Genomic DNA, 14,505 nt, shown 5'->3' with positions numbered 1-14,505 from the left:
AAACATGAAAAAAAGACAAGAAAGGATCAGAGAAAATCTCCAGAAACAACCACAAAATACATAATAAAATGGTAATAAATACATATCTATCAATAATAGACTAAATGCTCCAATCAAAAGACAGAGGGTGACAGAATGAATGAAAAAACAAGACCCATCTGTATGCTGCCTACAAGAGACTCATTTTAGATCTAAAGACACCTTTAGCTTGAAAGTGAGGGGACAGAGAAACACCTATCATGCAAATATACATTTAAAAAAAAAAGCCAGAGTAGTAAAACCTATACTGGACAAAACAGACTTTAAAACAAAGACTGTAACAAAAGAAAAATAAGGTCACTGTATAATAATAAAGAGGACACTCCAACAAGAAGATATAACAATTTAAAAACTTATGCACCCAACATAGGAGCACCCAAATTCATAAAACTCTTCACAACAAGCAAGAAAGAACAAATAGATAATAAAACAAGAATAACAGGGAACTTTAACACCTCACATCAATGGACAGATCATCTAAACAGAAAATCAACAAGGAAACAATGGCTTTGAATGACACACTGGAACAGATGGATCTAAAAGATATATTGAGAGCACTCCATCCTAAAACAGCAGAACACGCATGCTTTCCAAGTGCACATGGAACATTCTCCAGAATAGATCACATATTAGTCCACAAAACAAGCCTCAAAAAATACAAGAATATAAAAGTCATATCATGCAACTTTTCTGACCACAATGCTATGAAACTTGAAGTCAACCACAAGAAAAAATCTGAAGGACCACAAATACATGAAGTAAAATAGCATGCCACTAAATACTGAATGGGTCAACCAGCAAATAAAAGAAGAAATTAAAAAGTACATAAGAGGGAAGTTTATAACAATACAATCTACCTCAAGAAGCAAGAAAAATCTCAAATAAACAACCTAAACTTATACCTACAAGAGCTAGAAAAAGAACAACAAACAAAACCTAAAACCAACAGAATGAAGAAATAATAGATTAGAGCAGAAATGATATAGAAAATAAAACAAACAAACAAACACCACATACACACACACAATAGAACAGATCATGAACCAGGAAATGGTCCTTTGAAAAAGATCAATAAAATTGATAAACCTCTAGCCAGACTTACCAAGAAAAAAAAGAGAAAGAACTTAAATAAATAAAATCACAAATAAGAGAGGAGAAATAACAACTGACACCACAGAAATACAAACATTTGTAAAAGAGCATTATGAAAAACTATATGTCAACAAATTGGACAACCTAGAAGAAATGGATAAATTCCTAGAAACATATAAACTACCGAAACTGAAACAGGAAGAAATAGAAAATTTGAAGAGACTGATAACCAGCAAAGAAATAGAATCAAAAAGGAGAAGGAGGAGGAAGGAAGGAAGGAAGGAAGGAAGGAAAGAAAGAAAGAAAGAAAGAAAGAAAGAAAGAAAGAAAGAAAGAAAGAAAGAAAGAATCAGTAATCAAAAATCCCCAAAAAAACAAAAGTCCAGGGCCAGATGGCTTCACAGGAGAATTTTAGCAAACATTTATAGAAGAGTTAATACCTGTTGTTCTCAAACAATTCCAAAAAATAGAAATAGAAAGAAAACTTCCAAACTCATTCTATAAGGCCAGCATTATCTTGATACCAAAACCAGAAAAGGACATCACTAAAAGAGAGAACTACAGGCCAATATCCCTAATGAACATAGATACAAAAATCCTCAATAAAATATTAGCAAACTGCATTCAATAATACATTAAAAAAATCATTCACCACATCAAGTGGAATTTATTCCTGGGTTGCAACGGTGGTTCAACATTCACAAATCAATCAACATGATACTCCACATTAATGAGAGAAAGCATAAGAATCATATGATCACTTCGATAGACACAAAAAAAAGCATTTGACAAAGCACAACATCCATTCATGATAAAAACACTCAACAAAGTAGGTTTAGAGGGAACATACCTCAACATAATAAAGGCCATATATGAAAAACCCATAGTTAATATCACCCTCTATGGGGAAATATGGAGAGGTGTTTCTCTTAAGATTAGGAACAAGACAGGATGTCCACTCTCACCACTTTTATTCAACATAGTACTGGAAGTCCTAGTCACAGCAATCAGACAAGAAAAATAAATAAAAGGCAAATCAGTAAGATAGAAGTAAAACTTTCACTATTTGCAGAGGACATGCTACTATACATAGAAAACCCAAAAGACTCAACCAAAGAACTGCTAGAACTGATACACAAACTCAGTAAAGTCACAGGTTACAAAGTCAATGTACAGAAATCTGTTGCATTTCTATATAAACCAATAATGAAGCAGCAGAAAGAGAAATTAAGAAAACAATCCCATTTACAATTACACCAAAAATAATAAAATACCTAGGAATAAACCTAGCCAAAGAGGTGAAAGAACTATGCTCTGAAAACTATGAAGCACTGATGAAAGAAATTGAAGAACACACAAAGAAATGGAAAGAAATTCCATGCTCATGGGTCAACAAATATTGTTAAGATGTCTACGCTACCCAAACCAATTTATACATTTAATGCAATCCCTATCAAAATATCAATAGCATTTTACACAGACCTAGAAAAAACAATTCAAAAATTTATATGAAACCACAAAAGACCATGAATAGCTAAAGCAACCCTGAAAAAGAAAATCAAAGCTGAATGCATCACAATTCTGGACTTCAAGTTATATTACAAAGCTGTAGTAATCAAACAGTATGGTACTGGCACAAAAATAGACCCATAGATCAATGGAACAGAATAGAAAACACAGATATAAACCCACAATTATATGGTCAATCAATCTTCAACAAAGCAGAAAAGAATATCCAGTGGGAAAAGGACAGTCTCTTCAACAAATGGTGTTGGGAAAACTGGACAGCAACATACAAAAGAAAGAAACTGAACTACTTTCTTACACCATACAGAAAAATAAATTCAAAATTGATTAAAGACCTAAATGTGACACCTGAAACTATGAACTCTGAGAAGAAAATATAGGCAGTAACCTCTTTGACATCAGTCATAGCAACTCTTTTCTAGGTATGTCTCCTGAGGCAAGAGAAACAAAAGGAAAAATAAACTACTGGGACTATATCAAAATAAAAATCTTCTGCACAGGGAAGAAAACAATCAACAAAATTAAAAGGCAACCTATGGAATGGGAGAAGATATTTGCAAATGACTTATCCAATAAAGGACCAATACCTAAAATACATAAAAACTTATAAAATTCAACACCCAAAAAACAAATAATCCAATTTAAAAATGGGCAGAAGACACGAACAGATATTCCTCCAAAGAAGACACACAGATGGCCAACAGATCCATGAAGAGATGCTCAGCATCACTCATCATCAGGGAAATGCAAATCAAAACCACAATGAGACATTGCCTCACACCTGTCAGAATGGCTGAAATCAACAAAACAAGAAACAACAGGTGTTGGCAAGGATACGGAGAAGGGGGAACCCTCTTGTACTGTTGGTGGGAACACAAAGTGGGGCAGCCACTCTGGAAAGTAGTATAGAGGTTCCTTAAAAAGTTGAAAATAGAACTACTCTACTATCTAGCAATCACACTACTGGGTGTTTACCCCCAAAATACAGAACACTAATTCAAAGAGATACTCGCATCACTATGTCTATAGCAGCATTATTCACAATACCCAAGATATGGAAGAAACCCAACTGTCCACCAACTGATAAATGGATAAAGAAGCTGTGGTATATATGTACATACATACATATAATGGAATATTATTCAGCCATTAAAAATAATGAAATCTTGTCATTTGCAATGACTTGGATGGAGCTAGAGAGTATTATGCCAAGTGAAATAAGTCAGAGAAAGACAAATTCCATTTTATTTCAATCACATGTGGAATTTAGGAAACAAAGCAAATGAAAAAAGGGAAAAAGAGAGAGAGGGCGGGAAGGAGAGAAACCAAGAAACAGACTCTTAACTATAGAGAACAAACCGATGGTCACCAGAGTGGGCAGGGGGAAGGGTGAAATAGGGGATGGGGATTAAGGAGTGTGCTTGTCGTGATAAGCACCAGGTGTTGTACGGGTGTTGAATCATTACATTGTACACCTGAATATTATTGTAGAATAATATTCAATATATACAATATATTGTATATTGTACACCTAATATAACTACCTAGGATGAAAATAAAAATGTTAAAAAAAAAAGGGAAATACATAGTACATTAAGAAAGCCCAACAAACAAATTCTGTGTAGTTTGGGCAAATCGACATATAACTTGGAGATAATTTCTAACTTTCAGGATTGTTGGGGGCATTAAATGAGGTATGACCTGTTAAGCGCCTATCATAGTATTGGCACATAGTAGACCTTCAAATAATAGTGCTTTTCTTGTGCTTAAATATTGATTTTTTTCTTTTGATGATTTTAAGACTAATATCTCACTTTTACATTTTCATAGATGCAGCCTTCTGCCAAAGCTGACAATGAGAAGACCTGGCAAGAGATATCGGATGAGATCAAGAAGATATTTAAGGCTGCTGTGAAACTGTTACATGAAAAGGGGAAAATGAAATATAGCCAAGCTAAGAGGTACCTGTTCTCAGGTAATTTTTACACATCCTCAGTAAACTAAGGAACAGTTAAGTAATAGATGCATTCACTGCTTCCCTCTTGTGGGTCCACAAATTTCATTTCATTTACTGCCTGATGAAATTTAATTTTTCTAAATGTTTCCTCCTCCTCAAGAGGCGAGTGTTCTTTTCGTTTAACCAATAGATAAGGCTTTACTTAATTTGAGGACTTCTCCAAAAATAGTGATTTTAAAAGAAATCAGAGAAGGTTTGCACGTATCAGACCAGACTCTGCCAATGTGCCAATGTGCCAATGAATGTGTTCATTCATTCACTCACCCACTCAGCACACATTTATTGAGTGTCTGCTATGTGCCAGGCACTGGGGATACAACAATGAACAAGAAGGCAAGGTCTCTCTCTCTCGGAACTTATTTTTTAGTGGGGGAAGAGAAATGATAGGCAAGTAATCAAATAAACAAACAGGATCATTTCAGAAAGGATAAGGAATATGAACAAACAAGACACGTAATAGGGGCTGATGGAGGATGTGGGGGTCTAGATGTAGACGGAGTGGGCAGGAAGGAGAGGACTTTGAGCAGAAAGACAGAAAGAGTCAGAGCCAGCTGTGCTATATCTAAGGTAGAGAATTCCAGGCAGAGGGATTACCAGATTGAAGATCCCTGAGACAGAAATGTGCTTAGTAAGTTCCAGGAGCAGGAAGAAGGTGAAGGTAGCCAGGCCTGGGGAAGGAGAGATGAAGCCATAGTAAGAGCCTTATGCTTTATTCTGGGTAAGCTGGGAAGCCATTGGAGGTTGAGAAATAAAGAAGAAAGGCAGTGGCAGGATCTAATTTAACCTTCAAACAAAAATCCACTGAGCAGAGACTCATGTGGCAGCCTTTGTCAGCCATAGAAAGGAGGCTTTATTTTTAAAGGATGCACAGGAAACCACAGAGGAGAAGGAATATGTCAGTCGTACTTTCCAGGGGATAAACACTACTGGGTAAAAGTAATCAGATATATAACATTTATTTTAAAAATTGATAGTAAAGGGGCACCTGGGTGGCTCGGTAGGTTAAGCTCCAACTCTTGATTTCATGATCTCGTGGGGCAGGGGGGCTGTCCTGAGATCGAGCCTCACACCCCGTCGGGCTCCACACTCAGGGGGGCGTCTGCTTAAGATTCTCTCTCTCCTCCCTCTGCCCCGCCCCCACCCCTCTAAAATAAATAAATACAATCTTAAAAATTGGTAGTGAAGAATTATTGAGGAAAAAGCAATAGCAGTTGGGTTTTCAGATCGGTTTTGTGAATCACATGAAATAGCAAAAACCTAAAAGGCGCTCGATACCATTCTCCCTGTATACGTGTACTTCAAACTCAGGGCAATTGTACGTAATTTTGACAAATTCATTCTTGACAAACCATCAAAAATTAGGTCTTATTTTAGTTCTCTGTGAAAATATTAAAATTGGCAAGAATAAGTACTATCTTTAGAATATACAGACACAAATATTCTTGTTCCTTCGGGACCCTTTTTTATCCAGTTTTGAAGCTCTAGTTCTTCATCTTTATCAAGAACAGAACTACCCTGATCCTAAAAATGTGCTGTATTTGAAGAAAATGCCCAGAGAGAAAGCATTCCTCGTTTTTTTTTTTTTTTTAAGATTTTATTTATCGTTTATTTGACAGAGAGAGAGGGAGCCCAAGCAGGGAAAGCGGCAGCAGAGGGAACGGGAGAAGCAGGCTTCCCACTAAGGAAGGAGCCTGACTCAGGGCTCCATCCTAGGACCCCCATCATGACCTGAGCCAAAGGCAGACGCCTAACTGACTGAGCCACCCAGGCACCTGAAAACTTTCCTATTCTTGATGTAAGAGACCCCAGTCTGGGGAGGATATCCTCTTATTTAGAGGGTATTTCTTATTTAGAATCATACAATTCTAGTGTTCAAGTATTTCACTGGCAAACACTTTCTCCTAATTTTCTCTACACTAAAAAACTCTGTCCGTGTGGCCAGGCATATAAAGAGGAATAATTTCATACTATGTAGTATGAACTACTACAAGTGGACTGTTTTCTGCTTGGGGGATGTCTCTTAAAGATATGCATGCTCATAACAATTTAATTGATTTTACATTTCAAACTCATCTTAAGACCATGTCTACACAATAAAAATGGCTAGAGAAGTGCCAGTTCTTTGAAATGGATTACTATATCCATATTACTTTAATATTTTCAGAAATGTTGGAATGAGGATACTAGGTAAAGTGTGGAAAGGTGAACTCTTTATATCTGAATGTATTTTTTCACACTTCTTTTTCTTAAAAGATGTATTTATTTATTTATTTATTGAGAGTGAGGGAGCACGCACACACACACACACACACACAAGTGGGGGGGACAGGCAAAGGGGGAGGGAGAGAGAATCTCAAGCAGACTCCACCCTGAGCCCAGAGCTTGACCTGGGGCTCCATCCCATGACTCTGACATCATGACCTGAGCCGAAATCAAGAGTCAACTGTTTAACCAACTGAGGCACCCAGGTGCCCCTAATTTTTCACACTTCTACTTTCTCCTTTATAAATAACAGAAGAGGAAGAGAAATAAAATAGACTCCAAAATGAGCCCAACCATGAACATTAAAACTGAATGGTCTCAGGGATAGTAGTTTCGGGGATTTACATCTCATGAATGGTAGATGCCAGGGCTGGAACTCTCCTAATGCTATCTTCATTGGGTGCCATGACCAATTAAACTTTAGGCTATTTAGAAAAATGCAAGGACAGAAAACAAATATGATATTCTGGTAAGGAAGGGGAAGTTTATAGTATTTATAAACCAATGACTATTGGTTTATAAATCAAAATCATGAGGATGCACTTGGCTTCTAGAAATAACTGTATAGTGATGTCCAGGTGGCTCAGTCGGTTAAGTGTCCTTTGGCTCAGGTAATTATCCCAGGGTCCTGGGATCAAGTTCCACATCGGGCTCCTTGGGCAGTGGGGAGACTGCTTCTCCCTCTTCCTGCTGCTCCCCCTGCTTGTGCTCTCTCTCTCACTGTCTCTGACAAATAAATAAATAAAGTCTTTTTTAAAAAAAAAAGAAAGAACTCTATAGAGTTGACTTTGTCTCACATGACCCATTTATTCGGGTATATTTATTAAGTCTATACTATCAACAGTCATTCTTATGTACAGTCTCTTTTTTTTTTTTTTTTTTTTGCCCTAAGCAAAGCTTAGATGGGTTCTACCAACTTGGTCTGTTTCTATGTCTTCTTACAAAACATGTACAATCAGCACTCCTGATTGACACATATTTTCCACAGAGGTGATAACAGTGGCAGTTAGATTAGAGTTGATTTGTTTCCTGGGAGTCAGAGGTGACGGTGCCTCTCTGGTTATCATCCATTAGTACACATACTACAGGCTGACACGTCCTTTCTCATGATCCTCAGAAGGTAGCACCTGGTTTGTCCAGAGTGCCTCCTAGCATGTTACACAGATGGCTGGAAAAGAGAGGAGCCAAACGCTGCTTTCTGCGAATTTCTTACCTCTTGCCTCATCTACATTACAAGTTCTTACTCTCGTTAAAGAAGAGTAGATGTATGTTGTATAAGCTCCTCTGACTGGCCTCCTTAACCAACTTGTTTGACCAAAACCCTGTGTAACATGGACTGATGACCAGCTCACTCCACCCTGGTGGCTATAAATAGATCTTTTTTACTTGAGTCATTGCTTTTGATTGAAAGCTATCATTCCTGAAAAAATTATAAAGCGAGTTCTAAAAGGTACCATTTAAAAATACAGTTCCCCTCTTCCTTAATAGTTACTGTAGAGAACACATGTATGTTCTGGGTTTTGTTTGATGTTGGAGTAGAGGCCAGCACATTGAAATGTTTTCAGTTTCCAGCCAGCCCAGTCCTGAATATTCACAGCTCACCCCAACCCCCCACCCCCGCAGTCTTCCACCAGATCGCTGCCTAGTAGTCACCTCCTTAAGAAAGCCTTCCCTGACCTTTCCAAGTGGGGTAGCCCTCCTGGTTGTTTGCTTTCATTGTACCGTGTTAGTCTCCTTCACAGGACTAAAAACAATCATAATACATTTATTTGTGGGACTCTGGGATTCATGTCCACCATCGTCCACCGGACTGTAAGGGCCACAATGGCTTTTTCTCTCAGCGTTGCCTGTTTTCTCTCCCCACTGTATCCTGAGTAACCAGCAGCGTGCCTGGCACATAGTAGACACTCAGTTAAGACCAACTGGATGAAGGAAAGCAGAGAGATTGAGGGGAGGCAGCCAGTTTTAAAAGACTGCATGCCTTAAGGTTCATTGCCATTGTTTTAATTATTTTATTCCTTTTTATTTTTCCTCCCTAAAATAATGCACAAGTGATGTTTTTGTTACTGATGCTCCAGTCTTAAATGTTCTTATGGGGCCTCGATGATTTATGACGTATATTTACTTGTGCGTAAGCCAATGTGCTGCATGACCTGATTTATCTTTGAAGAAACACATTTACATCCTAAGTCATTTTTCTGTACATGCGCCAGTGGATATAATGGAGTTTAACAGTGATACGCTAATTCAGATTGATCACTAATCAGAGCATGATCAGGCATTTAACATGCTTTTATATCACTATGTCCACGTATCTGTCTGGGGTACAGTGCGTCCTCAAAATGGTGAAGCCACACTGTAGAGGAGAGAGTGATAAGGAAGAAGTCAGCGAGAGACATCATTTGGCCTCTTCCTCATTCTTTCCTGGCCCCAGTTGGTCCCTGCTCTTTGCTATTGGAACCCCTTAAATCTGAGAGAGAAACTAAACAGGAACTTGAAAGAATCAACTATAAACTCGGTATGCTTTTTTTCTTATGCTTATATTCAAGCTCTCCCTCTGACTGAGGAGGAAATTAATTTTAATTAAAACCCATAGTACTGGGTTCCTGGCTGTTCAGGAAAAGAGAGATAGGAATTAAGGAATTAAGAAATTAATCTACAAAGGACTCCGCTACCCACTGCAAGCAAAATAATCTCCCACTGGGGACTCGAGAGATAAACGCGGGCGGGGGGGGGGGGGATGGGCCCCCCGCGTCTTTGGTCTGGGCAATAAACCCGGGGCCATGTTTTCTTTCAGCGATAGAGGACGAGTTTGACTTTGCTCTAGGAAAGCAAACTCCAGCATTCCTGAAGAAGTGTGTTTGCTACATTCGGAAAATTGCTAACATTGAGCGCTTCGTGAAAATCCCGGAGATGGGAAAATACATGGATATCACTGGAACAGAACCAAGGATGATGCGGGACGCAGAAGCCCAAGAGAAGCTGATAAAACTCAGGGATGAATTTATTCCGACTATTGTCGCGTCATCTAATCTGAGAGTGTACACGTCTGTTACTCATTGTGACATGAAATTGGGCTACTCCCAAGAAATAGAAAATCATTACATCGAGGGACTCGGTAAACAATTTTATGAGGACATGATAGATATCATTCAGGCAACCGTACAACAGAATTTTGACACCGAAACCGACACGCTCTACGATGAAATCCTTCAGCATTCCTCGCTATGTAAAACATACGCCTCCTTCTACGAGTACAAATGTGAATCTCTCAACATCGTGCATAAATACGTTCTGCCCAGCAAAACCGGGCACATCAACCCTCTCGTCATTTATGGTGGGCCGTGTACGGGGAAGACCCTCCTGCTAGCCGAAGTGGCAAAGAAGGTGAGAGCCTTTTCTTTCACAAGCTTATTTGTAAAATCCTTTACTTTGGGGAAGAGATAAATTGGTCAAAATTCATCTCCATTTTCTGTGTTTACCACCTGAATTATAAGTAGTCTTTTTGGAAGGGATACTTTGGTGTTTCCCTTATGCTGGTATAATGGTCATCCTGAAGAGTAAGGCACATGGGTAGAGAACAGCTCTATTTTTTTCTCTCATTGGTCAAACTCATGTTGTGAGGCTAGTTTCCTCTGGGAACTAGAGCAGATCTCACAACTCTTCTCGTCACTCTCAGCAAAGACAAGCCCTCCTATCGCTCTGGACACTAAGTCATTCTCTGCTCAGCAATTACATCTGTCCAGTCGAAGAGGAAAATTAAAACTTGAGTTTCTATTTCTCTCCCACAGCCGAGGCTCACAGTAAGCCAGGCCCCTGCGCTGGGAAATGGGGGTGTGGTCATCCTCTCCTTCTTTCACCACACAGCACTTCTTCCCCTCCATCCCTAACTCGAGCACATGACCCCTACAGAGCTGTGCCTCCTGTAGGGTTGTGGCTTTAGGGAAGTAGGAAACATAAGGTGGCCAGAAAGTTCTTACGTGACCAGGACTGTTTTGAAAACTGGATTTCACACTCTGTGGTCTTGGCAGGTGTGTAAAGCTGCCTCCTAGTTCTTCTGAGGCCTTTTCCCAGTTTGCTGGACGCCCTTTCCCTCCCACCTCCCCTGCCCTGTCCTCCCTGAGCATCTTATCTTACGTACAGTTCCCTAAATTGAGGGGGATTTTTTTTTTTCTGGCCGGTCACTTCCACGGCTCCTAGACACCCAGCCACACACTTCTAGTAACTTTCTGCCAAGGCCCACAGCCCAGCAAGCTCCCTCAGACAGGACCTGAGGAAAACAGAACCAACAAAAACCTCTGTTAGCTCAGTCTCGCCAGCGGCCCACATGTGACACATGGGAAGCTCTCAGGTATTTTTTGCCCTGGGAAACAGCCGCTCTCTATCCCTCCGCCAACCAAAGAGCTAGCCAGCCTTGTCAGTCAACCTCCATATTTCTCAGGTGTCTGAGAACATCTGTCTCCCTGTGTCCCCAGCTCTAGGGGACACCCTGTCAGTGGCCCACTGCAGCTCCTTTCCCGAGGTGAGAAGTGAGGACATCTCTCAGCCGTCCCCTTTGGGAGTGGATGGTAACAGATATGACCCACAGCACCCTAATCTCCAATGTTTTTCTTGGCCTCGACACTCGTTTTTAGGCGGGAGCTGGGCCATCCACTAAAGGTAGTAAAACTGGTTTTCACAACTCCCTTACAAATCTTGCATGGTGGTGTGGGACCTCACTCTGGAATGTGGGGTCTATTGTCTTGACATGTCAGTCTAAACTGGACTAAACTGGTTTTGTTGTACCCTCCTGTTGCACTGGATGTCCATGTCTGATGGTTTATACTATCTTGGTGTTACCTCAGAATCTCTATATCGTTCTTCCTGTGGTTATTCTCTCAAGAACAGAGCTTTCTTTTACTTCACGAGCACTCTTGGTCATCTGTCATGTGCTATCACAATCTCAGGGAGGTCATCTTGAGGACAAGAACAGGGACACTTGTGTTGTACCTTATGTGGGAATTAGGTTTCAAAGTAAGCTCACAGGCCAAAAATCTGGTGTATAAACTTACTCTTAAAAAGTCCCCAGGAAAGTTATTTCACCATCTCTTCATATGCCAAGCCCAGCTGCTGGTTTTTCTTTTTTATTTTTTTTTAAGATTTTTATTTATTTGAGAGAGAGAGAGAAAGAGAAAGGAGGAAAAAAGAATCCAAAGCAGACCCCGCACTGAGTGTGGAGCTGGACACGGGGCTCAATCCCACGACCCTGATATCATGACCTGGGCCAAAACCAAGAGTTCTACGCTTACAGACAACCACCCAGGTGCCCCTGGCATTTCTCCTAGTGTTAAATGACATAGTTCTTTTTTAATGGAACAGCAGATGAAGTGGCAGGCTTACATTCAGGTGCCATGTTGCATCAAAATAAAGTGTGTGTGTGTGCGTGTGTGTGTGAACATTAATTTGTATGTGAATCTTCAAACTTTAGAACTGTTCCAAGTCAACAAGACAAAAACAGTACGAGGAGCACATGGAAGCTGAAACCTAATGAGAAAACATCTACATACACCATTTCACCTTCACTCTAGGGCTTTTTCCCTCCAGAAGAGGGAAGAGTAAAGTGGTTGGAGGGGCGCATGTTGTTGGACTTGACTGTATTCGCTGTGATGCAAGTCCATGCACCACAGCACGGGAGGAACAGAATCGTGTGGAATGCGCTGATATCCCTGCACAGATCAATGGTCCCGTTGGGGCAGGGGGTCATGAAGTCGAGTCGGTCAACCTGAGAAATGATTTTCTGAGCTCTCACTCTTCTGGATATTTTGTCCAACCACCAGAGTGTGTCTATTCACAATCCAGGGCTCTGGTCCCCAAGAAGCCTCACCTGTTTCTAGGTCCCCTGCCTCTGCTCCACTTGCCTCTCTCCTGGGAAATGCCTGTCCCGCCAACGACAGCCTGTGCTCTCTTTGTGACTTCACGTCGCTTGTGAGAATGCAGAAAGACGTCTCATGTTTATCTTGAGGTTATCTCCTGCATGCCCAGCTTTTCCACGGACACAAGTCTCATGATCAGAGGATCACCCTCCACATGTTCAACAGCACATGACTGGGAGGACCGAGGACAATACATATAACCACAAGCAATCCATGTGGGGACAAAATACCCCGTGCTGTTTCTGATTTGCCACTGAAAGACAGCCATAGTAGGATGGCAGGGTTATCTTCCTCCATATTGGCTTCAAAGGCTGGGGCTAAACTGTAAATTGCTTCTTTTCCTTAATAGCTCATTCTGAAACTGACATCCACACATTTTTTTTTCTAAACTTACTCATGTCTTAACCTGAACTACATCTTAAGGAACCAAATTTCATAAACTTACTTCCTCACGTATAAAATACATCCTTTCCTAAGCAGTATCCTTGGTGAATTCCAAGGATTACTGAAAGACATTATCTCCCTAAAAATAGACTTTGGGATTTTTTTTTTTAAATACTTTGATCATATCCCTTCTTGTCCTTGCCTTTCCAGACAGAGAAATACTAAATTTAACAGCCCCCTCATATATGTTATTTCCTTCACACTATAATTTGAGAGAAACAAAACAAAACAAAAAAACCCTCCAGCTTTGTCTCCAGGTAACCGCTTAACTCTGAGCAAGGCAATTATCCAGCCTGGACTGGTTTCCTCTTCTGTTAAATGGTACTATAATCCCATCTGCCCTACAGAGAGATAATGCAAGAACTGTTTATATATAGTGAGCTGGCTGTTATAAAACACAAAGCTTAAAGTTTTAGCCAGCGTTTTATAGATTTTTATGACAATGATAAATAATCATAAAGATGACCCGACGGCACCACAATATAGTAAAATGTCTCTGAGTCATTACAGGATTATATTCAGTATTTTAGTACTATTTTTATCACATTCTAATTAACTGGGAATTTGATCAGCCTTAAATGATCTCAATTAGTGAAAAATTTTTTTTATTATATTATGTTAGTCACCATACAGTACATCCCTGCTTTCTGATGTAAAGTTTGATGATTCATTAGTTGCGTATAACACCCAGTGCACCGCGCAATATATGCCCTCCTTACTACCCATCACCAGCCTATCCCATTCTCCCACCCCCCTCCCCTCTGAAGCCCTCAATTTGTTTCTCAGAGTCCATAGTCTCTCATGCTTCATTCCCCCTTCTGATTACCACCCCTTTCTTTATCCCTTTTTCCCCTACCAATCATCCTAGTTCTTATGTTCCATAGATGAGAGAAATCATATAATTGTCTTTCTCTGCTTGACTTATTTCACTTAGCATTATCTCCTCCAGTGCCGTCCATGTTGCAGCAAATGTTGAGAATTCGTTCTTTCTGATGGCTGAGTAATATTCCATTGTATATATGGACCACAACTTCTTAATCCAGTCATCTGCTGAAGGGCATCTCGGCTCCTTCCACGATTTAGCTATTGTGGACAATGCTGCTGTGAACATCGGGGTCATATGGCCCTTCTCTTCACTACATCTGTTATCTTTAGGGTAAATATCCAATAGTGCAATGGCTGGGTCATAGGGTAGCTCAATTTTTAACTTTT

General features: G+C 40.0%; 1 protein-coding gene across 3 annotated transcripts in view; it reads left to right on the top strand.

The window, feature by feature from the left end:
* The window catches only part of NWD2 (NACHT and WD repeat domain containing 2), a 178,100-nt gene that overhangs the window by 156,868 nt on the left and 6,727 nt on the right, over nt 1-14,505 (top strand). For all 3 annotated transcript variants that reach the window (XM_034671973.1, XM_034671972.1, XM_034671974.1), the window contains 2 exons: nt 4,489-4,633; nt 9,735-10,324. In XM_034671973.1, coding sequence (XP_034527864.1) covers nt 4,489-4,633; nt 9,735-10,324 — 735 coding nt within the window. The remainder of the gene's footprint in view (nt 1-4,488; nt 4,634-9,734; nt 10,325-14,505) is intronic.

The sequence above is a fragment of the Ailuropoda melanoleuca genome, chromosome 11 (genome assembly GCF_002007445.2).
Source record: "Ailuropoda melanoleuca isolate Jingjing chromosome 11, ASM200744v2, whole genome shotgun sequence".
Lineage (NCBI taxonomy): Eukaryota > Metazoa > Chordata > Mammalia > Carnivora > Ursidae > Ailuropoda > Ailuropoda melanoleuca.
Note: the sequence above shows the minus strand (reverse complement) of the source record. Positions and strands in the feature narration are given on the sequence as shown.